At 34.3% G+C, this 27,837-nt stretch overlaps 4 protein-coding genes and 1 long non-coding RNA gene across 7 annotated transcripts; 2 read left to right on the top strand and 3 right to left on the bottom strand.

Moving 5' to 3' along the window:
- Positions 1 to 1,072: 1,072 nt before the first annotated feature.
- Positions 1,073 to 3,177, bottom strand: LOC7469235 (5-formyltetrahydrofolate cyclo-ligase-like protein COG0212). Its single transcript, XM_002306674.4, has 6 exons — positions 2,660 to 3,177; positions 2,456 to 2,546; positions 2,127 to 2,353; positions 1,831 to 1,906; positions 1,572 to 1,697; positions 1,073 to 1,429 (listed from the first exon to the last, which is right to left on the bottom strand). The coding sequence occupies exons 1-6, from the start codon at positions 3,083 to 3,085 to the stop codon at positions 1,278 to 1,280; spliced, it is 1,098 nt and encodes a 365-aa protein (XP_002306710.3). The 5' UTR covers positions 3,086 to 3,177; the 3' UTR covers positions 1,073 to 1,277.
- Positions 3,178 to 4,134: 957 nt separating this feature from the next.
- LOC7492477 (polypyrimidine tract-binding protein homolog 3) lies at positions 4,135 to 10,611 on the bottom strand. Of its 2 annotated transcripts, none has more exons than XM_024601548.2 (15): positions 10,437 to 10,611; positions 9,769 to 9,837; positions 8,477 to 8,548; positions 8,301 to 8,377; positions 8,072 to 8,153; positions 7,144 to 7,267; positions 6,801 to 6,865; positions 6,638 to 6,687; positions 6,421 to 6,462; positions 6,275 to 6,326; positions 6,167 to 6,188; positions 6,037 to 6,050; positions 5,149 to 5,256; positions 4,916 to 5,059; positions 4,135 to 4,781 (listed from the first exon to the last, which is right to left on the bottom strand). In XM_024601548.2, exons 2-15 carry the CDS (start codon positions 9,823 to 9,825, stop codon positions 4,380 to 4,382), a joined length of 1,311 nt encoding a protein of 436 aa, XP_024457316.1. In that variant the 5' UTR covers positions 9,826 to 9,837; positions 10,437 to 10,611; the 3' UTR covers positions 4,135 to 4,379. The 2 variants fall into 2 exon arrangements, with proteins under 2 accessions (XP_024457316.1, XP_024457318.1); XM_024601550.2 differs by having other exon boundaries at positions 6,167 to 6,185.
- Positions 10,612 to 12,876: 2,265 nt separating this feature from the next.
- On the top strand, positions 12,877 to 13,867 carry LOC127905395 (uncharacterized). The gene is made up of 3 exons (XR_008059371.1): positions 12,877 to 13,137; positions 13,577 to 13,630; positions 13,723 to 13,867. It is a non-coding gene; the product is annotated as an uncharacterized LOC127905395 (long non-coding RNA).
- Positions 13,868 to 15,927: 2,060 nt separating this feature from the next.
- LOC7492476 (uncharacterized) lies at positions 15,928 to 19,594 on the top strand. Of its 2 annotated transcripts, none has more exons than XM_024600579.2 (8): positions 15,928 to 16,268; positions 16,883 to 16,963; positions 17,142 to 17,230; positions 17,321 to 17,395; positions 17,668 to 17,729; positions 17,816 to 17,878; positions 18,483 to 18,680; positions 18,762 to 19,002. In XM_024600579.2, exons 1-8 carry the CDS (start codon positions 16,146 to 16,148, stop codon positions 18,866 to 18,868), a joined length of 798 nt encoding a protein of 265 aa, XP_024456347.2. In that variant the 5' UTR covers positions 15,928 to 16,145; the 3' UTR covers positions 18,869 to 19,002. The 2 variants fall into 2 exon arrangements, with proteins under 2 accessions (XP_024456347.2, XP_002307507.3); XM_002307471.4 differs by lacking the exon at positions 18,762 to 19,002 and adding an exon at positions 19,241 to 19,594 and having other exon boundaries at positions 15,933 to 16,268.
- Positions 19,595 to 24,832: 5,238 nt separating this feature from the next.
- On the bottom strand, positions 24,833 to 27,499 carry LOC7492475 (60S ribosomal protein L3). Its single transcript, XM_002306672.3, has 6 exons — positions 27,398 to 27,499; positions 26,731 to 26,822; positions 26,498 to 26,608; positions 26,061 to 26,365; positions 25,509 to 25,918; positions 24,833 to 25,248 (listed from the first exon to the last, which is right to left on the bottom strand). Exons 2-6 carry the CDS (start codon positions 26,813 to 26,815, stop codon positions 24,990 to 24,992), a joined length of 1,170 nt encoding a protein of 389 aa, XP_002306708.1. The 5' UTR covers positions 26,816 to 26,822; positions 27,398 to 27,499; the 3' UTR covers positions 24,833 to 24,989.
- Between the last annotated feature and the right edge of the window lie 338 nt (positions 27,500 to 27,837).

Here is a 27,837-nt window from a genome sequence, read left to right as displayed (position 1 = left end):
GAAAAATATAATATTTAATAAATTATGATTCAAAGATGAAATTGAAAAATAATAAAACTTCTACAAAATAATCAAGACTAAAAATTAAAAATCAAAAGAATAGAGACTGAAATTGAAATATCAGCAACAAAAAAAAAATCAAGTTATAAATTTTAAAGGAAAAAAAGAAAGGAAATAAAAACACTGGCGATAATTAAACACATGCCACATCAAAAGAAAAGAAAGATGATAATGATAAAAGTGTATTTTAACAACATGGTAAAATTATATTTTTAAATGTTAAAAAACATTGCACACGCTATTTGGTGAGGGTCTAAATTCATTAGATGAATCCGCGATCATAGAAGAAAAAACAACATAATTTTTAAATGATAAATACTCACGAGCATCAAAAGATTTTAAAACCAGACAGACCAAGCAGGATCCATTTCCACCCATTGCTATTTGGTAACTAGGAGTCACTCAACGGCCATTGATTGCTATGAAAGTTGTTGACTAGTGCTTCAGCAAGCTTGCCATTTGTTATGATTATCGAAGATCATTGTCCAATCGATTATCAAAATAATCGAGCATTGCTTACAGAGGTTCACCAAAAAATAGATTTAAATTTAAATATGTTCAGGTAAATTATAAAAGCAAAAATGCCTGACTACAAGATAAAAAATGAATATTTCATAACATTTTTTATCAAATATATTCGGCATTAAAGATAATAACTCGTAGATTTCCACCAAAGAAATTCTCTTTAGCAACCATCAAGCTTAATTCCTAGTTAAAGCAATATAAAAGGATGGAAAAAAAATTGTTAACCATGAGGTCGAAGCGTTGATTTTACACTTCCAATTTTAGCTGGAAAATCCAGGGGATTGTGCCGTGGAACCCTTCAACAAACAAAGACCTTGACTCGATTTACAGGGTTATTTTTCATGACAAATAGTTTCTAGATTCGTTAAAAAGGTCAAGTAGAGATGATCAACAGTGTTTGTTGTGTGCGCTCTAAATGGTCAGATCCCTTATGTTGAAGAGAATTGTCTCTTTATTTTCTTGTGGTCATTCGGTTTCCTCACAGCTATTTCTTGTTCATGAGAACTCGTTCACATCATGAACCTCGTATAAATAATTGTTTAAGGTCAAGAGGATGATAATGATACAGAAACAGCGACACAGTAACGATCTATACTTTTATCTACTTTTGATTTAACAGACAGGACAGCAATAAACCTCTTTTTTTCGTCGCTTCACCATTGGTTTTTGCATTAGAGGATGTACATTTGAACTCATTTTCGTCTTCTCTGAGCTGTAGGGGGTAGTTTCTCAGATGGACCACAAGGAAGTTTCTGCCCGGTCTCCCTTTCAATTCTGCTCTTGAGCTCTCTGAGTATCCGAATTTGGGCAAGCTTCTCAGGAGACAATTTGTCCCAATAGATCCCTGCAGGTTAAAAGAGTTCGTTCTCTAAGAACAGGAGACCAAAACAACCTGAACCCATTACAAGGTTGCTTTATGAAACAAACTCTAAAAAAACTGCAGTACACTTCAGACTTCAAACTACGGGCTGCAGTGATTCACAAACCTTGAGGCTTGGGAATATTAGTGTTGGTGAAGATAACTTGGTCGGGAGTGCATATGATGTCAACGGGAACATCATGGATCAGCAATTTCTCAACCGGAATATCTTCTACCAATTGGCAGTCATGCACTGCAAGAGTTTTGAAGAGTAAGAAATCGTCGAAACAGTTAAAAGAGAACAATAGTTCAGTAATAATAAGCATGGCAACAGTATGAATAAAGGGAGCGTAGGAAATGAGATCCAGAGTAAGCGTTCCAACTACCGGAGGTCACAACTGGTGTTGAGTCATCAATAGCTCCCATATACCGCAGCATCCCATATTCAAGTTCAGCAAATCCCTGCACTCCGAAATCTCTCTGACATTAACCTTACAGAATCTTCAACTGCAAAGATGGTATTGCACTTTACAAAGTAACAAAAACCATCTCCATTTTCAGAATGAAGGTTTGAAATTATAGTTTAGGACCATATCCATCCATTAACTCTCAAATATTTTCAATGCATTTGACTGGCAAAGATTACGTTGAGTTTATAATACAAGAAAGATTGTATTATTACCTCTCCCTTGCCAAGTCGAGCCCCTGTTTTTGGGTCAACAGCGACAGAACCAATGACAATTAGGTCAACCTTGATCTTCTCATCCAATCCAATAGGCCTTCCATTCTTGGCAACACCTACAGAGGTGCATGCCTCATTTATGGTACTAGGGCTTAACATGTGAGATTCAAGTATAGAGAAAAACCCAGTTCTCAAACGGGGTTGAGGAGTTAACAGTTTCTTTCCACCTGCAAACACCACGAGGAGGCACTGAGAGGTTACTCATAAGTTTGCTGCAAGTCATCCTTACAAGAGTATGGTATGAGGCTTCAATATGATGGAAGACTAACCAGAGAGAGTGAGAAATCTGACTTGTTTTTGTGGTGAATCCGGGTTTACCTTCACACAACTCGCTTCGAGAAACACTTCCAACCCACTCAACTGCCATGACCCGACCTCATTAAAAAAACTCTTACATTCACTACCCGTAAACAAAGCACGCGTTCAAAAGGAGAGAAGGGGAAAAAAAACAAAAAATAGGGTTGCTCTTTTACCATTTTAGCAGCAGCTGAGGCGCCAACGAAATTGGGGATCCGGTGGTGAACAGGTCTGGGGTTCTGAGCAATATTTCGGGCCTCCATCAAATCCCAAATTCTCTTTCGGATGACCCATTTCCAAGCTTTGGGGTCATCCTCTGAACTCGTCTCCATCTCTCTTTTAGAAGTCTCGGCCATTGAGTCTCTTGCCTGTGCATCAAGTCTTAACCTCTCGGCCTCGTAAGCTTTTTCATCCAAAACGACGTTATCGTCGTGGGCATTTCGCTTAGAACTTCCCAGCTTGCAATTTGAATTGAACAATCTCTTGCTATGAGTTCTCCTCGAGAAGAAACAAATTAAAGATGGAGAAGAATGGGGGTAGTTAAAGAGGAGTGTGTGTGTGAGCGGAAGTGGAGCTGCTATTCGAGTCAGAGTTGAATCCATTAGGTAGGAACTAGAAATCCGGGATATGAAGTGAAATATGTGCTTTGCGCGTGGATTTTAGAGGAAAAAGGTGATTGGGCATCAATCAGTGGTTGTTCGTGTTTGGCCTTGTTTTTTAGATTACAGTTTAAAAAAGAAAAACGTAATTTTTTTAAGAAAAATATTTGAAGTGTAGTGTTAAAAAAACATTTATTTAGTTAAAAATTGATGTATGAATATATTGTTTTAACTTCTATAGAATTAATATTTAAAAAATTTAAAAATAATCATATATAGAACGTTCAAAAAACAAAATAACTAATCAAATATATTTTTTATATGATTAGACAAAATACAAGTATAAAGTATAAGCTAACACGGTCAAGATTAACTTCAAAACCGTTTTAGCAATTATTGTTATATTTATATTTTTGCCAGCTCATCAAAAACAATTTAAAAATATATTTTAAATTTTTTAAAAACATAATTTAGCATTATCTCACATAGATTCAATCAATCTGAATGATGGATAGAAATATAAGTTGATCTAAATTAATGTAATTTATTATTTAATTTTCTTTTTTAAATCTTTTTTACTATTCTTCTTGATCTTGCTGTTTAGAGCACAATTCCAATCAGCCTCCCCATCTTGAAAACTTCTGATGATGATGTTGTTAGGGGCTCAGGAGAGAATATCCTGAAAAAGCATTATTGCCGACGCAATTATGAAAATTGTTCGGACAGCGCGTGCACAGACAGAGAGACAGGGAGAAGGAGAGAGAGGCAGAGGATGAAGAAGAAGAGAAGAGAAGGCGACCTAAGAAGAACAGTGAAGAGCAGAAGCAGGAGATGGAAGGAGGGGAAGAATGAAGAGGAGAGAGTAGATGGAAGATATCCAAAGAAGATCATTAGGAAATAGGGAGGAATAAATTTAGGAGGGGGGCTAGGAATACAACAGTAACGACCCAATTAGCCTGAAATACAAGAATATACAGCAATGATACAAAGTAATCCCTCTCCATGAGGGAGGGAAAACCTCTCTCTCCCTACTCTTCAAAACTGACCATATCTGAAAACAAGAAATCTAATCCTCTGAAATTAAATAAACATTCCTAAGAAATAATTGGTACAAACATCAGAAGTGAGTGAGGAAGACAGTAAATAAAAATGAAGGAGCATCATCCACCAGTAAAAAAGCAATGAACCGTTACAAGAGAGGAGAGTAAGAGCTGTCACCAACATGTGAATATCCTTGTGAAGCATGAATCCTCAGGAATTATTATTACCATAGTAAATCTTTAACACTGCTATTCTTTTATTGGTTTTCTCTAATGGACTGTAGCTGGGAGAATGAGATTCGGACAATCGACCCAGCAAGTGAAGTAGCATGCTTGCACACGAGGGCTTCTGTGGCCTCCTCCTCGGTTTCAAACAGAACAAGCGCCTGCTTCTTCCCATTCATCTCAAAGAGCTTGGTGTTCACAACGGTGCCATGCTCCTCTACAAGACTCACAATCTCATCCTCAGTGATGACCTGAGGTAAAGTGGAAAGATGAATCATCTTTGTTGGTGAACAGCAGTATCGGTAGTTCTTTGCAGCATTACGGTTGAAGCGATTCAGATTAGAGTGCATGTACTCGTGCGTATCAGCACCTTGAGTTATGTTTGGATGCTTCGAAAAGTTGACCTCCATTCGCTTTCCAAAAAGCATGGCACCCTGTTCCACATATGAAAGAACATAAATACTGCCCGTTGAGACAAGGTGATATGGAGCATTCAAGGAGAGGAATTTATATCCAACAAACAATAATAACGAAGCAATGAATTCTGAGAAATCTTCATAGACCGAACCTTCAAAAAATGTACTGCCAATTCAGCTTGGAAACCATCCCCCATCTGAACAAGTGCATGATCAGGCTTGTTGCGAAGAAGCTTAATCCGCACTATGTTTCCATAGAGAGAAAACAGGTTGAAAAGCTTGTCCTCATCTATTCTCTGGGTACAGAAACATTTTTCTTGCATGAATATCAGGAATCTATTAAAAACTATATTCAAAAAGAAGAAAGACATCAGAATAAACTTACATCAGGATTTAAATTGGAGACAAGAATTGTGCACCTATCATTTGTCCCACTAATTCCAGGAGGCAAACCTCCACCAAAGGCAGCAGCAATTGCAGCTGCATTGGGCATCTAAATTTTCCAAAAGAGATCAAATGTAGTAAATTATATCATATCCTAGAACATTTTAGTAAGATAGATGCAAAATAAATCTAATTTTAGGCAAATAATTTATGTCTTTAAGGAATATCAGGCTATTACAGAAGGTAACATCTTATTGAGAATGTTATTCTATGAAAATTTCTTACAGAAAAGGTATATTTTTTATTACAAATAATTGTTATGTTATATAAACCAGGAGAGATGGCGAATGTATTTCCCAGTAATACCTGATATTCCCCAAATGCAGAGAATAAATTTAGAAAATAGCAAAGCCAGCCAAGAAGATTTACAAGATGTAGCTCTTTAGGCTGTCATTCATGCCTTGCCATTTCCTTTATATCACTTCTAAAGTTCCAGGGAAAAAAAGGGCGGAAGGACACAATGGTAAACAACATACACAGTGAGGTGTTTCCCGTTACAGATTGGGAGAATCTAAAAATACCAACCCTGGTGTAAAATGCAGCAAGAAAAATAGGTAAGTTCGATGTCCCAGTTCAAGTTTCCTGAAACTGATCAATAGCATCATCACTACTACATTTTTTAGGTATCAGTTTTCAGGTTTCAACCCTAGCTGTTAATTTCTGGAAACAAGTTAGCAAAACAACCATCTGGACATCAATTAGGCAGGCCATTACTGTAAATGTAGGAAAGGACAAAAAAAAAGGCGATAAATAATTGTGGTCAGCAGACATCCTGAATATTACACATGGATGATAAATAGTCTGTATGGTGCACCGCAGCAATACCCACCTGAGGATATCCAACTGCATGGAATAAAAAAAAAGGATTTAGTGCTCAATGAAAGCTAAGAGTAACAGATCATTGTAACCTCTAAAGCCAGCACATGCCCTGACTCCAGTAGCTTTAAGAGCATACATACCTACATCGCCATATGATGGCTGCTGCAAAAAGAAACAGAAAAGAATTTAATTACTCAAACCACCTATCACCAACCAACATGAAAATACAACAAGAGACGAGTACATACTTGGGAAGATCTGGCTTTCTGTTCTGAAGGCAGGTTAGGATTAGTGAAATCCCTGTACAAAGGAAGATATAGTTTTCGGCAACATTGATAGGAAAACATCGAAAACATAGAAGTCAAACAAAGAAGCCATAAGACAAACCAATCACCTTGAGCTGTCATTGTTGTAGTTCACTTGCAACTCATCCAGGCTAGATGAAAAATAGGAAAAGTATATTAATATCACCCCAAAAAAAAAGAATCAGAAATCCTCTTTCTGTGGTCACAGGAATCAGAACGCCCCCACAGGGTCCTTGATTCCCAAAGACCAGAAAAAGAGGATTGAGTGGGTGCGATAATAAAAATCATAGAATGTTCATTACATACTTTGAAAACTGAATGTCCAGCTGACAGCAGCCATCATAGATATTGCGCCCCTACCAAAACAGCCAAGTTCCAAAAACTCTTATTTGAAATCCAGCCAACTGCAACACCTTGAAAGCAAGCTTCCAGGTAAAAGCAACTTCTTGAATAACAAATTGAATAGTACCTGAAGAGAAGTCCTAGCCTGAACAGCACTCTGGCGTGACTGGTATTGAATAAGGGCTTGAAAACCTAAAAATATGCAAAACATTCATGCATGACAATTTCAAATCATACTCCTCTGCATTTTTAATAAAAAGCATAAGATAAATCCACAATGCACTCGGAGTAAGAAGTTAAGTAAGAGAAGCTAAGTAAAGAAAACACAGATGATTCTCAGCTATAAAGCTGTGGTACAATTAGAATGCACAAAAGTAAATACCAAAATTATTTAATGTAGTAACTACAATTCTTAAAAGAGAGAATGGAGAAAAAGAGGGGACGAGAAAATGAAACTTCAAGAAGCTGACCAGCTGACTTCTGAAATGTGACCATCTTCTCCACAAATCCATGGGGGGAAAAAACTTGATGCAGCACGTCCACTGTAATAGGATATTGCATGTGATGGATGGTAATTAACAGAATTCGATTTGGCTGTGCATCCAGAGAGTGCCCAACAGCAGACATCATAGAGACAGAAGAGAGAGAAGAGAATAAATAGAGAAGCATAGATAGCGAGAGGAGATATAATGCGAATTATAGTTAGAAGAAAGATAGAACAAAACAGATCCTTTATAGTTGATGGTTCAACATGCAGGAAGCATACAATCACAGCACTAAAAAGAAAAGCATGAGAAATTCCAAGGCAAATTTTGAGTTATGAAAAGTCTGAAAGAGGAAAAATTGTAGGTTACAGTTTATTAAAGAGACATAATTAACCTGCTATGCCTCTATACAGTTACATCAAATCATCTGATAATGGAATGCATAAGACTTGGTAGAAGTACTAGGACCATGTTATCTCTAAATTTTAATTCAACTTAAGCAGACATAGTGGATGAACTATAATAGACACATGAAGGAAAAAAGCAAGGAAGAAAACAAACAATCCACAGTGATTACAGTGTTGGCTTCATATTTGTGATTGAAGAAACTGATGATATTTCTCCTCTAATAACTTGCTTTCTGGTTATGAATAATCGCCATTACCTAAAAACACCACACGACACTCTCCAACTTAATGTCGCTATTAACCCTCACCAACCAATAAAAAAACAGTGCACCTCTCCAGTCATCCATCAATTGATAATAAAGAATCCTTTTCATCCCTGTAGCGCTCTAAAGTTCAACAAGGAATCATGGAAGCTTCTAGCTCCCCGCTTATATGGATTGCAAAGTAATGCTATCAATAATGCAATACCGTTTGGTTTTTGATATCTTAGACTACAAAGTACCCACCTCTTCTCCTCGCCCTTGAGTATTTTGATCCATTGTAGTCAGTTCTTGATGCGATGAGAATTGAATATAAACATTCCTTCCCCTGCAAGAAGAAAAGGAGATTCAAAACACGTATTACAGTTATCAGTTTGGACCATTTGGTACCGGTATTTACACCAAAAACAAAACAGAAAAGGAAATGCCCTTGCAGAAAGTTCTGAGAGAGAAACATGTACAAACTTTTGTATACCTTATAGTTGGCTGAACATCTGTATAGTATTGAAGAGCATTGATGGCTGAAGGAACATCTTGCATTTGAAGGAGAGCCTGCATGCATGGCAATCATAACAGACCATGTCACATTCCAGGTTCTGCAAAAATCTGATGTATTAATAATCACCACTATTCAATAAGCATTAAAGTAACCTGATTTTTAGCACGAAGCATAACAAGCTTCGTTATAACCCCAAATGGCTGGAACAGCTGAAGCAAGTCATTCTAGAAGAACAACATAAGATCATCAGTGATGCATGAATGCAAACCAGTGCTTAAGCACCATTCCATGATTCAGAAATGCTTTTGAAGACAAAGTAAAAGACAAATCTTTCCAAAACTATTTCCAGTTATCACTGTGTTTCAACACTTGCAAAGCTTCTAACTAATTAGGAGACAACTCTAGATGATTTCAGTGACTTTAACACTTCATGACAAAAAACAGTCAAGAAAACCCAGAGCATGTAAGCTGAGTTTTATTCAGGTTAAGATTTTATTGAATATGATAATCAATCACACTCTTTGTATTAAAGCCAGCCTGGAATTGAAATCATTATTATTCTATCCTTTTAATAATTAGATAATTTAAAAATGCTATGCCACCACTCGGACTTGAACCGAGATGCTCTAGCATTGCTTCCTAAGAGCATAACTTTATCCCATATAGTAAATGAAGCTAAATTCAGCCTTGGCTATTAGTATCATCGGATTTAGCTCATCTAACGCATCTTCTTTAATGTGAATTATGTTTTTTTGCATATACCACTAGGGTAATAACTCCGGGTATTAAAGATAGATGATATAACACATATTACATAGGTTGCAGATTTTCCCTATTGTCTTTCTGTGCGTCTGATAGAAAGCATGCCCTCGCATCTATCACATTTAGGAATATAACGCCCCCTGATTCTTTTCAGAAAGAAGTTTTCAGTCTTCAGGTTCACTAAATACTACCGCATGGGGAAATTGAAAGGATGGTAACTTATGTGTTTGCAATTTTCTGGACAAGTCCTCATCATCCCATCAAGAGTATTGAATTTGTTTGGTTCATGTTTTCCAAGGGGTTTCTCCTCTATCCCATTTAGCATAAGGAAATATAAGACTTTCCTTCCTAGGCTACATAGAACGCTAATCAACATGTCTTTACAAAAACGTTTGACTCATATGCCATCCAATTTAGTATAACCAAAAGGTAAGTTAATATCTCCAGGCATTAAAAGAAGTGTTATCCATCTTTAAAGATCAACTTCCAAAAAAGTATCATTCCTCATGATACCTTTCAACACGTATAGAGATGTTTGGATAAATACACTAATTGTTTCAAATACTTAAATCACAGCTTGTGATTTTGTGTGCGTGTGCGTGTGCGTGTGCGTGTGCGTGTGCGTGTGCGTGTGCGTGTGCGTGTGCGTGTGCGTGTGCGTTAGAAAGAGATAGAGATATACTTCAGAAATCTCATGCCCCACGTTGCGAACATGGATAACTTTGGAAGGCTCGGTCATTTTCGAACCAGTCTACAACAAACCAACACAGGAGTTAATCCATATTTTCCATCCTCAAAAGAAAAATTGCATTCAAAGTTCCTCACACGAAACAAAGGAAAAAACAATCACTTCTTCCTTCAACATGGAAAATGCTCACAGTATAATCAAACAACATTCTAAGTTCAATTCAAAACAAACAAAAAATAATGCAACCTTACCACACACAAAGCAGTACTAAATCATGAAATGCTAACAACTTGCTTGAGAAACACAAAACTCGTTAAATATTTACTATTTTTCCACTTCAATTCATGTGCAAATCTTAAACAATGCATTTATTTAAGAACCTAATCATCCAAGTACAATAAAACGCCTAAACCCCATGTCACTGAAGGACTATCATAGCTGCAAGCAAAGGTCATGAAATTCGAAACCCTAGCTAACGGTCCGTTTGGAAGCTGATAAATAGTTAAAAAAAATAAAGCAAGAATATCGAATCTAAAAACAAAATCATCGTGCAGTAAAATACAAAGCTGTCCGCTTTATCGGATTTTCTCAGTTACCAAACAGGCCCCTACACATTCATCGAGTGCGATCGAGAATCGAAGACAGAGAAATAGAGAACTTGCCTCGGAGAGAAAGAGAGTGAGGGGGGGAGGGGAGGGGAGAAAGATCGTTTCGTATAAAGAACAAGGAGGAGGAGAAGTACTATGTAGATCGACACCTACGCAGGCACGCTGTCCGTCTCTGCTGTGAGTGACTATTGCCCTATCTCCGACTTTTAAATGACACTCCCTTGGATGGACTTTCGAGTGACGAGTAATGGTGGACCCTCTCTAGTTTCATGAGAGAATGGGATTAGGACCCATAATATCTTTTATTATTTTTTACTTTATTTCGGTGGGTTCGATTTTTTATTTTACAGTTACTTTTCGCTCATTTTATATTAAATCCTTGAGATTTTACACATGCTTTGAATTTCTGAATCAACAAGGTCAGATTTAGGGTGCATTTGAATTTGAATTGAGTGAAGAATGTAGGTTAAGAGTTGAGAGGCATGATTAATCTGACCCAAATGATTAATCTTGGTATTTCTTTTTTTACCAATAGCGTTGAGAAATTTAGTAGGAGTTGAAGAAATAGATATATGTTTCGATAGGTAATTTTTTTTTCTAGTCGAATATTAAAGTTTTTGATTTATAAATTACAACTTATATTATATTATTTTCTTAAAAGGGATTTTTAAACTCATATTTTTTAAATATATTCCGACTTTAATAAGTTTTATGCTGGGTTGTTTTTTAACAATAATACAAACCGAACTCTTCATCTCAACCGTTATTATTTTTAAAGGTATTTTTAAAAGTGTAATTATAATTATTTTTAAAAATATTTATTATTTAAAAATATATTAAAATAATATTTTTTTATTTTAAAAAAATAATTTTAATATTAACATGTCAAAATAATTTTTTTTTAAAAAAAAAAAAAAACAGCCTCACAGTCAACCATCAATCTCAATATTAATGTATACGAAGGGCATGTAGTGAGACAGGGGGGCGGGCCCTGACTACTAATGGGAATTGAGGAAATAGTCATGGCTTGACACATATCATGGAGCGAAAGAGAAGGAGAGATCGAAACAGCAGTTATTGTCTGTTTATTTTTTCGTTTTTTTAAAAAAACTTTTAAAAAAATTTATTTTTTATTTACTTAAAATTAATATATTTATAGTATTTTTAGATGATGCACTGATATTAAAAATAATTTTTAAAAAATAAAAAAATATTATTTTAATATATTTTTGAATGAAAAATACTTTAAAACATAACTGCCCGCACTCATTTATTTATTGTTGTTTTCAGGGATAATCACTATTAAAAAAATATTATCCGAAACAGCTCAAGTACTAAATTTTGAAGAATATGTAATTTGAAGAATTATACAAAAAACAAATACGTGAAAAAAAAACTGGGTTACTCGCAATTATGTTTATTTATTTATATACTTATTTATTTATAAATTTCTAAGATTAACGTGTTTGTAATTTTTCTTAACCTAATTTTAAACCATCCAAAAATTTATAGAATCTAATTTTATCTAGTTCATTGAATTTTTTAAGAGGATTTTGGACAAGAAATAATCGGGCTAGCAGGTTTAATATTCGAGTAATTCAGGTGACTTGAAATACAATTATGGTAAAATGTAATTAGAAGAATAAAAAATAATCTTGAACATGAGAATTTTCAAAAAATAGTTATTTATTTTACACAAATTCTTCAAATATTAGTTATTTATTCCATGTTTGATATTTAATCTTGCACGTGAGAATTTTTAAAACATAGCTATTTATTTTACACAAATTCTTCAAATATTAGTTATTTATTCCATGTTTGATATTCAATGTCAGAGCCGGCTATAGCTTATGAGCAACTTGTGCAGTGATCCAGAACCCCACCTTAATATAAAGGTTCCTGGAATAAAAAAAAATATATTTGTTAACTGTGCTTTGTGAAATTAAGATTATATTCATTTAGTGAAAGATTTTAAATACGAAATGAAGATTGTTCAATGCTCTAAAAAATAATAAAAAATATTTCTTAAATATTTTTAAAGATTTGATTTATATTTTTTCTTAAGGTCTTTATTTATCATTATATCAATTTTTTAAAACACGAAAACAAGTGTATAGGCATTATCGGAGTTTTGAAACCCGGACTGACCCGGCGGGTCGACTCGCGACCCGGCCGACCCGCGACCCGGCCGACCCGGGCCTGGGATCGGTCCGGGTGGAGGTAAAAACCCGCTTGGGAGTTGGCCCGGTGAAACCCGATCGACCCGGCGGGTCGACCCGGGACTCGGTCTACCCGGTCAAACCGGGTGAGACCCGGTCTATTTTTTTTTAATATCAGCAGCCATTAAACGACGTCGTTATAAGAGTTTGTCTCAGCCGACCAATAATGAATAATCACGTCCCCCTTTTCCTTTTTAACTTCCCACACTACCTCTTTATAAGACCCTATCATATCTCTCCCCTTTCTTTCTTTCTTGATTTTCTTTTTAATTTTATGTCCCATTATCATCGGTTCTTTCGTGATATTTTTTAATAATCAAAAGGTGCCTTGGTTTTAGGGCTTTCCTTGTCTGTCACCTCATTGTTTTTTGATTAATTGTTTAGTCTTTTAATTATAAAGTGAGGAATTATGAGAAGTTTGAGTGAGCAATCGGCAGTGATGGTGGTTGAGGAGGGTGAGGATAGTGTTGATAAGGAAAAGAAGAAGAATATGCACCGATTTAATCACCGATCCAAACAGAACCCTCCCAATCCAGGTAATCCTAGCTTAAAAGTACTAATCGTGTTTGTCTTTTGTGGTTGTTGAGGAAAGTACAATGGATTAGCTGTTGTAAGATTTGAGCTATAACTGTAAAAAAGAACAGCAAAAGAGAAAGAAAGAAAATTAGTGATTTTGGAATTTTTGTTATCTTTACTTTTGTATTCTTGTTTTTGTCAGTTTTTTCGCTAAGGGTATTTGTATTCCCTTTTAGTGACAGCTAAGAATTTTGTGAACAGAATAATGTTCAATTAATTATTTTTTTAATTTTTAAATGAATCAATCATCTTCCTCTTCTACTCGATTGATGCTGTGATTAAAAGTAAATAAATCCTCTGGAGTACACTAGCATAGTTTACTGTCTGTGTCTATACTAACATAGCTTTTCCTTAATTTTTGCTTGCTCACTTGTGTTTGCTATCTTAAATTCTTGGCAGAAAGGTGATGTATTTAAAGTGTTATTTCTTGTAAATGCTCACAATCGACTTGAGGTTTGTTCTATGCCTATTTGCAAGTGTTCTTTCAATTTTCCCTAATAACTTTTTATTCTTAGCCATTTTCATATGCTGTTTTTTATTGGTAGGCATACTGTAAAATTGAGGGACTTCCTACAGATCTTCTTATCAGTGGAATTGCTGCACATAATAGGGCTGTAAGTTTTTTTTGAGTTGACGCGGGTCAACCCATCTGACCCGTGACCCGATCACATGACCGGGTCGGGTTTCAAAACTATGGGCATTATCAATGAATTTTCCATTTCTAGTACTGAGAAAATTTTTAATTATAAATTAAAAATTTAACATGTATATTTAATAAAATAATTTAAGATTTATATGTAGTAATAAATACTAATAAAAGTTATTAATGTAAAAAATAGATATGCACGGGAAGGCATCAAATAAATTGAGAATTGTATAGGTCATAGACTTTGTTATGTTTAATAATTTTATTTTTAAAAATCTGTTTTTATATATAATTATATGATGATAAAAAGTAGACATGGGAAGGCATTGAATAAAATTTAATAAAAAAACGTTGTGCAAAAAGAGCATTTTTTAATATAAAAAAATGCTAGAGTTTTATTTCAAAACAAATTAAAAACTAAACAATATTTGATAAAATAATATCTCAAATACATTTTTAATTATTTATTCTGATAAATTTTAATTAAATTTAAAGAAAAAAAAGAACAAACGCATGAGCCTAGGTAGGCCAACGTGCTTAGCTCGTTGAAAAGAAGGTTAAGTTTGCACACTTGACTATCCTTGTTTTATTTCTTAAAATGGGCGAACGAAGTGTTGTTCGTATATTTTTTTTTTAAAAAAATAAATAACACGTTGTTTGTTCATCCACTAGTTGTTTTTCAGCCATTTTAGACGCTTTAAAAATCGAGTCCTTACTTCTTGGATATTAAAAATATATTTTTACTTTAAAACATCTAAAAAAAATCATAAACATCGGTAGATTCTAACTTCAAAAAACATTTGATTGGTCAAAAATTCCATCCCATTTCAAAAAAATATGTGAACAACAATTTTTTTTTTTTTTTGCAAGATAAGAAGTTAAAAATATCTACATAAAACTTCTCCCATTAAATAAAAACATATTGGTTCAAATATCAATTTTTTTGGTTGTTAAAATATCTCTCTCCTTCCTTGTTTTTTTATGACTCTTTATCTTTTCATAAAATCCAGGGTCTAAAACATAAAACAAATAAAGTATAAGATTACAATGTCAAAACTTCAATAAACATGGTTGAAAATAAGAAATGAGAAAAATCAATTGTTGACTAGAATTTGAAAATATGTCCGTAGTAGACAAAACAAAAAATTGACCTTTTGTTTTTATATCAATTTTAATTATTGTACTTTTAACTAGTTCAAAGTAATAAAATTACATTTTATTATATCCAATTGAGTATAATCAAAATAAATTATTATATTCAATATAAATTAGGACAATATAAAAATATAAAAAGATAAAAAAATCAATAACTAGATTAGAAAATTCCTCAAAGACAAAAAAAAATATATTGTGCGAATCCGTCATGCTTTCTCTCGTGATCTATAGTGAAGTCACCAATTCACTGTTTTTTTTGTAATTATATATTTTTTTTAAAGTACCTAGTTATCGTTAGAGAATAAAAAAAAATACTATTATTTATTCTGTAAAAAATCATCCTAAATGCTTATAGATTTATAAATACCTGTATCTGTTGTACAAATCATATATTATTATTTATAAATCTAAGACACTCATGCATCCATCGTAAAGCATTGTTTATCTGTTGCTTGTTCTCTTCAAAAAAGCATGCCTTCTGCAAAATACTTCTTTTATGAAAAATGAATACACATTTCTTTTCACTTTAATGGATAGCATGAACTAAACATAACTACACACACACACACACACATATATAAAACTGAACTTTCAGAATTTGCCAATAACAAACTCGAGGGTACCTGTGACTGTTTGAAATTAAAATTGAAATTGTTTTTCATTAAAATTTATTTTTTGTTTTTCTGCTTTAAAATATATATATATATTTTTTTAGATTTTTTTGATATGTTGATATTAAAAATAAATTAAAAAAATATATTTAAATATATAAAAATATTTTGAAAAGCAATTTTTAATATTCTATAAAACACCCCTAAACCTTCTCAAATATAACAAAAACGACATCGCTTCTCAGATATCCCGTCCTTCCTTTGTGGCATCAAGGTGAGGAAGTACAATTACAATGATACCCAAGGGAGCCACGTCATCAGTTTAACAAGCCGGTCTCGTTGCCGAAGCGACCGCCCTCCTTTTCAAAAAAACAGAAGAAACCCTACCCCTCTTATCTCCATCATCTCTTCGCAGCTGAAAAACAAAAAACACTCAAGAGAAGAGAACCCTGCGCTGCTACTCAAAACTCAAAAAACGGTACCGTGGGAGCCAACCAAAAACAACCCTAGCTTCTTCAATTTGTTCTACCTGCTTATTTTCTCGGCGTCATAGAGAATGGATCGGTACCAGAGGGTAGAGAAGCCAAGAACCGAAACACCGATTAATGAGAATGAGATTCGCATCACTACTCAAGGACGAATGAGGAACTACATTACTTATGCCACTACGCTCTTTCTGGTCCTTTTCTTTTACTCTCTCTCTGTTTCGATAAACTATTTCATATCTTACAATGTTGATTAATAAATTGACCTCACAAGTCGAGTGCCTGTGCGTGTGCTTGCATATACAGAGATTGCGTTTTCTTACTTTTTTTTTTCAAAATAAAATTTAGGCTGATTTATTTGTGCTGTCAAGACTGCAAGTGAAGCATAATGATTCTCTGTAGTTTTCCTTATTATTATCTGCTATTTTTTTTAGATACCTGTGTGGTGCAGCGGGATTTGTGTCTTTCTCTGACTTTGATTTATTTATTTATCTTTGAAGTAGAAAGTACTTTTATTCACTACAACTTGATAGAGTAAAAGCTTTGCAGACGGTGCTGTAGACAGCCTTGTTTCACTTTCATGTGTCGGTCCGTTCTAGATGAGATTCATGGATATGATTGATCTTATCTGTTAAAAAATGCATATTTTATGATGACATGTTTCTGTCTTGTATATTGTCTTGACAGTCATCAGTTTTTGCTAATTCAGCCTATGTAAGAATTGTTGGCATATCTTTAAGTGAAATATTCATCTATGGTGTGGTATAGCTTTGAATTTAAAGGTGATTTCTTTTTGTTACTTTAACAGGAGAAAGGATCTGATGGAATCTCTCTCAAGGCCATGGGCAGAGCCATAAACAAGACTGTGATGATTGCTGAATTGATTAAGGTAGTTCCTTAATTTTTTATGCTTTGCTGCTTTCCCTGTTTAATTTGCCTTTTTAATTTTTCCGCGCCTTCTCATTGAGATTAACACAGAGACTAGAATATGTTTGCAAGGTATCGTCAGAACTGTCATTCCATTTGTTTTATCTTTGATTATACCGAGAATTTCCTCTCTATTTCAGAGAAGGATTGCTGGTCTTCATCAGAATACATCCATTGGTTCTACTGATATAACTGACACGTGGGAGCCACTAGAGGAGGGTCTTCTCCCGTAAGAGTTCCCTGGAGCATTCTTCATGCTCCTTTATGGTGTATTGTTTTGTCTTGATTGCAATTACTGATTCATTTGTTGTCAATACAGCTTGGAAACCACTCGTCATGTGTCGGTGATAACAATTACTCTATCCAAGAAGGAACTGGATACATCCTCCACAGGGTAAGTTGGATCTGGCTTTGTGCCTAAAGCTAATGCTCTGATCAAATTGGTTTTCATTGAGACAAAATTCAGTCAATGCTATTCCACCGCAGTCTCTGTTGTATTATACTTATATATATACATATGCTTGCATCCATAAATATGTAAGCATGCATGTATAAAACAGTTAGCTTTTTAACATCATGTTCTATGGAGAAATCACAAGATTTTGGAGTACTTTCTAGTCTTAAATTTGGTGCATTTTTAATACCATTGATCTACTTCTTCTCTAGCTACCAATCACCTATTCCAGCTGATCAAGTGAAACCATTGGCTGAATATGATTACGAAGGAGGTAATGCAAATGCTTCACATTTCTTTCTGATTGTAATCTCTCCGTGGCATGTCAATTGACATTTATCTTTCTTCTTATTGATATAGAGGGGGGCTCTCCTCGTAGGCATGGGAGAGGGCGTGGTGGTCGAGGAATGGCAAGAGGTAGAGGTAATAAATGGCACAACCTTAACAGTGCATAATATGCTACTCGTTTTCTATTGGTTGCAGGTGGGGGCGTGTTTTGTTTCTAATATCTATATATTGTATGCTATTTAGCTGTTGGCGAGTCAATGTTTTTAAATCAGGCAATAGATTTTTGAAGCAATATTGGGTGGGATTTAGGAGATAAAGTCAATCAGCCAAATCAGGCTTTGCTTGAGCTGTTGGTGAGCAATCTTTTTGTAACAGGGATTGCTGCAGTACCTTAACTAACTATACTTTCTTATTGGCTAAAATGGGTGTGCATATAGGCTGTCCTTGTATTTGGTAGGAACGTTATGACATGAACTTTGATGATTGGCGTTGATAATATGTTGGTGCTTATGTGAATTATAGATGAGCAGAAAATTTTGGTGGGATGAGATGTCTGAATAGCTGGATCACTTCCACAAAACAGTGCATCACAACATTTATTTCAAGTTTTATCATCTGAACTGGCTAATAACTGTTTCCACCTCAGATCAATTGTTTTCCTTGCCCGTTGTTTATCTTTCATTATATCTGCTTTTATTTTGGGAAAGTAACAAGAAGTCATTTTCCATTCTGTGCACAGGAAATACTAGTAATGGAGTGGAGTACAATGGAGATGGTGGCTGGGATGGTGGGCGTGGATATGGTGGCAGGGGGAGAGGTCGTGGAAGAGGACGGGGTTATCGTGGTCGTGGAAGAGGTTATGGTGGTGGATATATGCCACAACAGTCAGGTGGCTATAACGACTATGGTGGCGGAGCATTTGTTGGCCAGGGCCGTGGTAAGACTTCATAATCATGTCATCATAACTTTGTTTCCTGCTCAATAGATTTTAAGATGTTACAAATAAAATTTTTAACAGGTACAAATAGAAAACCTCCTCTTGCTGATAATTGGCGAGCTTTGCATCAAAGGAACCCTCTAGTTGTCTCCCTTGTGCTCCTTTCCTCATTTGTATTGATTCATTGAACTCTTCCACATTTATGCTATATGATACAACTCAATTCATTCTATTTGCGGGCATGATAGTTATTTTTTATGATCTTTAGAAACCAAATTAATCATATTTTGTTTTCTTATAATCACACTTTTCTTCCTCATCATTTGAAAACATCTTTACATCCATTGATGGAAGTATCCAGAACTTCAGTTTAGCTAAAAAAACAGAGAAGAAAACTATGAGTTATTTCTTGGCTCTCTTTTGGAGTTCATAGTGTCAAATAAGGTGATGCTGGAGTGCACGACAGTGATCCACTGGTGAACTGCTGAAATGATTTACAAATGATATATGCTCTTCTGGTTATCATCTTCATCTGAAATTAGAACTATTTGGCCATGCAGGGAGAGGACGAGGCAGGGGCAGGGGTCGTGGGCGTGGCCGGGGTTTCAGACCAGATGGCCCAGCCCAGGCAGCTGAGTGAGCCCTAGTCTCGGTTGTAGAATTTGGTTAGAATGGATGCCTGCTCTGTTTATTTTGCCTTATTCTAAGTGAAATAGAAATTAAACAGTGGATTTCACTAATTAATTTCCAGGCATGTTAGTTATAGTAAGCTCCTGTTCATCATGCGTGGTGGCCTTGTTTTTGTAGTTTGAAGGTAGGATTATTTTTGTTTACCGCTTCTGACAAAAACCAAAAAAGTTGTATACTTTCTTCTCGTGTAGGGAATAATAGAGCAGTACATTCTTCTAGTTCCATTCCAGCGTTTCTGTGTTTTCATAAGTCAGGCATTAGCTTCGATGGTTTTTTCTTATGAATGCGCTCTCTTTCCCTGTGTTTTACAGTGCAAATTCATTGCAATGTTTTGATTTCTTACACCTGAGCCTGCGGAGACATTCATAGTTTGTCAGAACTTTTTTGTGAAACCGCGTTAGAAGTAGTGCATGTCTGTTTTGAAGTTACTTCAGGCCAGTTATTCAAGTAAAACACATGCCATGATCTCTTGTGCGTTGATACTCAGAAATTCCAAGTTGGATTGTTTAGAGAGCAATAGGCTGAAATTGTGTTGTCTTTTTGTTTAGTAATGCAGCGTATAGAAAGAAAATAGAAAAGTCTCTTATTTTTAGAAATGGAACCATATGAAAGAAAAAGGAGTGGCGAATGAAGGATGAGCAAGTAAAGGAAAAAACGACGAAAGCGTGAAATAATCCTCTCCACAATTAAAATTGATGATTGTGAGGATTAAGCCCCTGACATAATTTAGCTTTTGTTTTGCTGACATTACTTGGAATCACTTTGGTGCTGGGATTAGGGACTGAGTTAAGACGCGGCTTAAGTATTTAATAAGTTATGAGTTTCACTAAATTGAATTATTTTTTGTATTTTATCATGCTAAAACTGATTATTTTATTATATAATAAAAAAATGCAAAAACTAATTTATAACCAATCTAATATTGAATGATAAAATTCAATAAAAATATAACATTAAAAGATGAAATTGAAAAGAAAAAAAAACAAAAAAAAATTACACAGACATGCAAGCTTGAGTGACCTAGCGTTGTTGGGCCTGAGCGGTATTTTGTTTTATAAAGGGTGGATGATGGGTCGTGCGTCACATATAACATAATATTGCTCCCAACATAACTTGAATTCACGGGTTTCAAATCAGTCAACATGCACTAACTAACTAAGCCATAGAACAAAGATGTTATAAAATGTTTTTTAATATTAATACGATTCACTATTTATATAAACAATTAAACTGATCTCACATAATTTAGTTGTTTTATTAATTATTAGGCAAATCTTACAAATAGCTCACCAACTATAAAGTTTCGATATCATCATCTATTATGATATCTCTTTTTATTTTCCGTTGCTTTCGAATTTAAGCTCCCTTAATGATGATCTTTCAAGACTCAATATGCTCAGGAATAGGGTTTGAGTATTTGGATAGTGGATGATTACACGTTTATATCAATATTCATTTACTAGAAACTAGAAAAGTAGAAGATTTGTGGTATAAGTCTCAGTTCCTACAAAACAGTCTCTTTTTATGGAGTTTTGAGACTCTCAGATGATCAAGCTATTGCCTTTATAGTAATGGATTATAATAAATGAGGAAAAAAACATTAAATTCTAAGAACAAGAATGTTTTCTATTAGTTTTTATGTTATAAATACTTTGAGAATATATGATAAGAGAATCAAGATCGTGATGATTTACTTATGTGATTTAGAGAGTATTTATACCTCTTGTACCTTGAACCTTATTGTTTTGCCTAAATGGTCAAAAGTCTTTTGTTTTTGAATATATTAGTAAGGAAACAGTTACTTATATCAACATTAATGCTGATGGAAAGATCTTACACAACATTAATATCGATGAGAAAAAAACGTAGTTATAATGTTGATGAGAATAACACTTTCATAACATTAATGTTTATTGAAATATAACTAACTCTTATACCTTATTTTGTATATGACAATAATATTGATGAGAATAACACTTTCATAACATTAATGTTTATTGAAATATAACTAACACTTTTATACACCTGAGAGTGTAGGAAGATAACTATCCTAAGCTCTTAACATTCTATGGTAAGAGTTATAAGGATAGTCTTACGACTCAACATGAGGTCAATAAAGACCATTTACTATATATTTGGATCTGGAATGATTATAAACTCAAGGATGTTGGGTTCAATATCTTTTCAGGCCCACATGCACATGGGTTCGGCGCATAATTAAGTCCGGGAGAGTTGAGTCTGGCATCTTACTAGACTCACATGCGCTTGGGCGCCGCGTGTAGCCTAGCCCAAAGAAGTCGGGCTTGACGACTTGCCAAACTTATCTATACTTAAGTTCAATGCATAGCTAAGTTTAAAAGTGTTGGATCCAGTATTTTACTCGATCCACATGCACTTGGCTTTAACGCATAGTTGAACTCAAGGGTAGGTCTGGAAATAAAACTAGACTCACGTCACTTGAGCTTGGTTTTTTTTTCAAGTTTATACATACTGAGTCATCACTCTACTTTTGACCGTTCTAAATCATGGTTCTCTTGAGTAATCTCTCTTAAGCAAATGAGTTGTATATAAAATATGATACACCAGTTAACATTATTTATTTGACTTGAAACGTAAAATGGTGAAATTACATATAGAATGGTGCAATAACACTTGGTCCATCAATGTGTATACTTAACATTAGATGCAATCCTTGAATAAAGAGTTTATGAGTGTAGTCGCTTAGGCCTTGGCTCTCGGTTGATTTAGAAAGTCGAGGGCGTGAGAGAGGAGGTTCAAGAGGCTCGCCACAAACCCATGTATTTTTTAGTTTGCAGTACCCGAGACACTTGCTTCTCGGCACACAAGCAACATCTTCGTTTCCTTAGTCCATCTCTTCACGAGGCAATTGAGTTCAAAAAATGTGCTTTGAGGATTCGAGTTTTGAGCAACCAATATTTTTCATTTAATTAATGATTGAAACGATATTTGAAAAACACTCACTGTTAATAATACGCCAAAAAAAATAAAAAAAATAATCATTTTCCATTTTATTTGTTCCCGTTTTACTTTCTCAAACACACCATGTAGAGGACATAGGCAATACATGCTTCGGCTCGAACTTGCGAATCAAGTAATCCATACGGCCCAACAGAACATGAGGTTAAGGTTCAAGGTCAAAAAATGAAAAAGAAACAAGCGATAGGAAAACAAAGAGCTGCCCTTGTAGCAAAAACTAGCGATGGTACCCACAAAATATGATTTATGGACTAATTGAGTATTGTTTTTTTTTAATATTTGTAAAATATTTTTTGATGATTTTAATTTTATTTTTTTAGAATTATAACTTAGTTTGTTAGGACTAATAATATTTTTTTGAGATTTGAAATCATTTTTTCTTCTTTTTTTGTTTGTAATTTCTTCTATTTAATTTTTTTTTTGTCTTTGTTATGACATTCAAATCTTTCATATATTATTTCTAACTATGCCGCGGGCTTCATTCAATTGTTTTTCATTTAAAAAATATTCAAGTCATGAGAAACTTTTTTGGTGGCTAATGATTCAATAAAATTTTCGTGACACGCTTCATTGCTTATATTTAATAAAAAAAAAATATCATGAAATAAACATCTAGTATTTATATTTAATCAAATAATTTAATTTAATTTAAAAATAAATTATTTTTTAAAAAAGATAAATTTAACAAAAAATGACAAATAAAAATACCTAAGATAACTTGAGTTATTTTCAAAATCAATAAAAAATTCTGTAGAAAGTAAATAAAAAAATTAACTGAGTCCAATTTTAAATTAAATAAATGTTGAAGGATGAAACTGAAAAAAACATAAGCTTAAAAAGAAAGAAAAAAACAAGCAAACTTAGACGAATCTTCTAAACCTTTGTTCATTTTTTAAACTCATAACCTATGAAATCCTAAACTCGGGCTTAATCAAGTAACTCAACTTTCAACTAATTTAATGTTGAAGATAAAACTCGAAAAAAATATCAATTTAAAAAAATCATCAACGTAAAAAAAAATAACAATCAAAAGAATGAGGTTTAAATTTAATAGAAAAAAAAACTAAAAGATGATGAAATCATAAAATAAATTCAAATAAAACAAATAGCAATCAAAAGAATAGAGACTAAAGTTGACATGCAAAAAATTGAAGGATGATATTGAAAAATAAAATTCAATTTTATAAATTATTTCAAATAAAACAAACAGTAATAAAAAGAGCACGCACCAAATATGAAGAAAAAACAAATTGAATGACTGCTTTGAGATTTTGCAGTGGCAGACATGAAAATCGAGGAGAAAAAAGAAGAACGAAAAAAGGTCATCAACACCAAACTTAAGGTTTGTTGGCCATACGCGACGCCTAGAAAAGAAGAGGTCACCGAGACAATTCAAACGCCGTTCTAAAGCCAACATTTAACCACTGGGTGACGTCTCACACGCTGCTCAACGAGCATGATAACCCTAACGCTAGCCACTTTTTTTAATAATATGTATATCCAAAATTACAAAATTGCCCCTCTAACAACATGGTAATAACACAAAAAAAAAAAAAAAACAGAGTGAAAATACAAATATACCCTTAAATATAAGTTGAATTTCCTACTTTTAAAGATAGTAATTCATTTTACTGTGCATGATAAATTAAACATACAAAAGCACTCTTGTACATTAGGTATGAAGAGAAATGCATTTTATCTTTATATATATATATATATAACCTATTTAAATTTGACAATAACTAATAACCCTTGTAAAATTAACAAACCAATAGTAGTTACTAGACATGTTGTCTTCGTGTTGTCGCAGCTGAATAATTATTTTTTTAATGTAAAAGAAATGATAAGTTAAAAAAAATTCAAGCCCTAAGTCATTGATTAAACTAGCAATTTAAATATTTACAAAACAGTTGAATTTAAACTAGCAACTTCCTGTGAGACATCCTTTTTATTATTTGTTTATTATAAATATAGTAATTCAACTGTTTTATTATTTGTGTTAGTGAAAAACAAATGTCTTAGTGAAAAAACAAATGTCTTAGTGAAAAGGACAATCGTACCTCCAAAATCAAGACAAGATAAATAACCAAGAGATAATAATAGAATTAGTGTTTTGAATAATATTATTTGTTTTGAAAAGACAAATTAAGTATTACATTTAGGGCAAGTTTATTTTACATTTCAGAAGTAATTTTTTTTTAAAATTATTTTTTTATTTTTTTCTTAAATTTCAAATTAATTCTTTTTTGATATGTTAACATATCATTTGTAATATAGTAATATTAAAAATAATTTTTTCTTCAAAAAATATTATACTTGAAAAAATAACCATTTTCACAGTATATAATCCAGAGGGGGGAATTGGGCACAGGGAAACAAAATACACTTGCTGACGATAAGAACAAAAAAAGGACGAGAAAAAGCAGATGCATGATGACAGGAAAAATCATAATCGAGCACGACAATTTTTAAACCGGTATGCTAATTCAAAATTGCAAAGTAAATATTTTCGAACAAGAATTGTTCAGACCTCCGAACACAATTGTGTCTAGTCAAAGCCTCGGAATAGAATCCAAAATAGACTCAATTCACTACAATAACTAAAAATTCCAGGTTGCATAATTAGGCCTTGAGGCGTCCATAGAATTTCTGTTTCTCCTGTGTTGTCTGGAAGCGACCATGTCCAAACTTCGAGGACGTGTCCACAAACTTGAGTTTGATTTCCTCAAGAGCCAATCGAGATGTCTGTTTGAGTAGGGATTGACGGAGTGTAACCACCCTCTTCTTAGGTCCAACGCAGCATCCCTTGATCATCAGATAGTCGTCCTTCACCACACCATAGTGAGGGAAACCACCCAATGGAGTGATGTCCTTTTCGGTCCTGTTCCATCATACAATGTAGTCAAGGAAAAATTGTCAACGCAGGAAAAATTGTCAATGCAGCTGAATTTCTAGATAACTTAGCAATGAACTTGAGGAAGCATATTAAGCAGATTTATCAAACAAAGTAGTAAAATGGGTTGGTATCAAGTTCTTTTCTTTGGGATTGCCAGCGGATAAGAATCAGGAAAAACGCTTATCCAAGGAAACAGTACGCGCAAGTATCATAAAGAAATTGGCAAAGTCCCAAGAATCCGTTACCTGTCATACTCGGTTATGGCAGTGTGTGTCTCCTGGCCCACCTTGCCAACCTTGTAGATCTTCTTGTTCAATTCAGTACGGTGGTGATATCCATTCTGACCAGCCCTGGCAACAGTGAATGAGACTCTTGCAGGGTGCCAGGCGCCGATACAAGCCACCTTACGAAGACCCCTATGGGTCTTACGAGGCAGGCGAGTGACACCCCAACGAGTGACAACACCTTCATAACCCTTACCCTTTGTGACACCAATAACATCAATCATTTCATCCTTCTGGAAAACAGCATCTATTGGGACTTGCTTCTCAAAGAAACCATAAGCAAAATCCACCTTCTGAGCAATTGTCCCACCATTGACCTGGATCTCCATCAAGTGAGCTTTCTTCTGCTTCAATCCCTTCATCTTTCTGATCTGTAACATGTTAACGTAAGAACAATTATCACATCAAAATAATTTACAAAACAAGAAGCTGAAGAAATCACACAGGTCTTGCCAAATGACTTGCACAGAAACATAAAATTGACAAGTGAAAAGTTAACCTAGGGGTTAATACCTGAGTGTGGGCCAAAACACGAATAACAGTTGCATATTTCTTCAACTTCTCAAGCTGTGATTGGATGCTCTTCTTCCCTTCATCTGTCTCATACTGCTTTGAGTATTTGGCGAACGCCTTCTTCTTGGACTTGCACCAGTTCTTGTAGAACCTTCGCTTGACCTCCTCGCTCAAATGCTGAGCCCAAACGGTGTTCAGAGTTCGGAGGCCAGATGGTGTTTTCAAGTAACCCACAACTCCAACAATCACCATTGGAGGTGTCTCAACGATTGTTACAGCCTCACAGGTCTCCTTCTTGTGAAGCTCTACAGAACAAGAAGTAAATTATAAAAGTCACAACAAATATACCTTATTTGTGCTGGTTCAAACAACTGATAAACAAAGGGATATTAATGAACGTCACAAAGTTAGCATGTTAGGTTGAAAATTTTGCTTACTGGATCCTGGTTTTTCGACCTCTCTGACAATGTGTGTCATGCCAGCCTTGTAACCCAAAAAGGAAGTAAGCTTGCAAGGCTTGGTAGGGTCATCCTTGGGGAAAGACTTCACTGAGCAAAGCCAAAACGAGAATCAAAAGATTGAATTGGATTTAACTGTCAGCATACAAGCAGTGCAATGATATTACAACCCAAAAACAACATAAAATATGAATAAAAATATAAATAATAACCTTTTCCTCTGTGACGAGCAGCTCGCTTCCTTGGAAGAAATCCAAGGGAACCATGTCTAGGGTGCTCAAACTTCCTGTGAGACATCCTTCTCCTTCAACACAAAATCAAACATTTATTGATTAACCAACTAGAAATAAATCTAATTAAATAAATAGTAAGGTTCCAATTGCCCCTTAATCTGGTATCTGAATGATTAGTGCATCGCATGACAAAAACCCAAATTTGATAAACATGATTGCGAACTACATAAAATACAAGATCTTTCAAACGTAGAAATTTACTTAAGAAAAGGTTTTAGGCAGCACTCAGGCAAAGATAAAATGAAACATGTGTAAAAAAAATCAGACAGGCATGAAACTGAATATGAAAAACAAGAAAAAAGCATATTCAAGGAATCAAGATAAAAGAAACTATAATGATTCTTATGACCTTACGCTAATGATCTGCTAATTACTAGAAAAACAAAACAGTAATAGCTACTAGTATGAAAAACAAAACAAAAACAACTCTTGGTTTCGACATTTTCCAAAGAAGCAAATATAGTTATAACTATATGCATACACCAATGAGATTCGGAAACCTAAATTTGATTCTCTGTTATTCTACATTTTCTTGGCATCCAAACAGGTAAAGGAGAGAAAAATCTCAGAGACAGAGAAGAGATACCTCCGGCTGCAGCGACGCAAAATAGCTTAGCCCCTAACTCTAGAGCAGACAGAGTGTGTCAATAAACCCTAGTTGGCCTTTATATAACAACACTTCAAGTGACATAAAACCCCACTCTTTTCCTCAATTTTTAAATGGACCTGCTAATTGGATGAAATGCATACCCTAAGTTTTTAGTTGGGCTGTTCGGGCCCAATTACGAATTGTTAGAGAGTATCAGGGCCATTAACAGTAATTACTAATCTTGTTTGCAGGCCCAGTAGTCATTCCCTACTGATTAGTAATCAGTCCCTGCTTGAAAAGAAACGATATGTACTTTCAAATATTTAGATGTTATTAATATTGTTTGAGTGAAAAAAATAAATAAATTATGGAGGGATTGATTTAATATGATATAATTGACTTTGTAGATCTAAAAGTAACCCGAATAACTTGTAAAA

Source organism: Populus trichocarpa, chromosome 5 (assembly GCF_000002775.5).
Source record: "Populus trichocarpa isolate Nisqually-1 chromosome 5, P.trichocarpa_v4.1, whole genome shotgun sequence".
Classification (NCBI taxonomy): Eukaryota; Viridiplantae; Streptophyta; class Magnoliopsida; order Malpighiales; family Salicaceae; genus Populus; species Populus trichocarpa.
The sequence above is the reverse complement of the archived record's forward strand: the minus strand, read 5'-3'. Positions and strand labels throughout refer to the sequence as shown.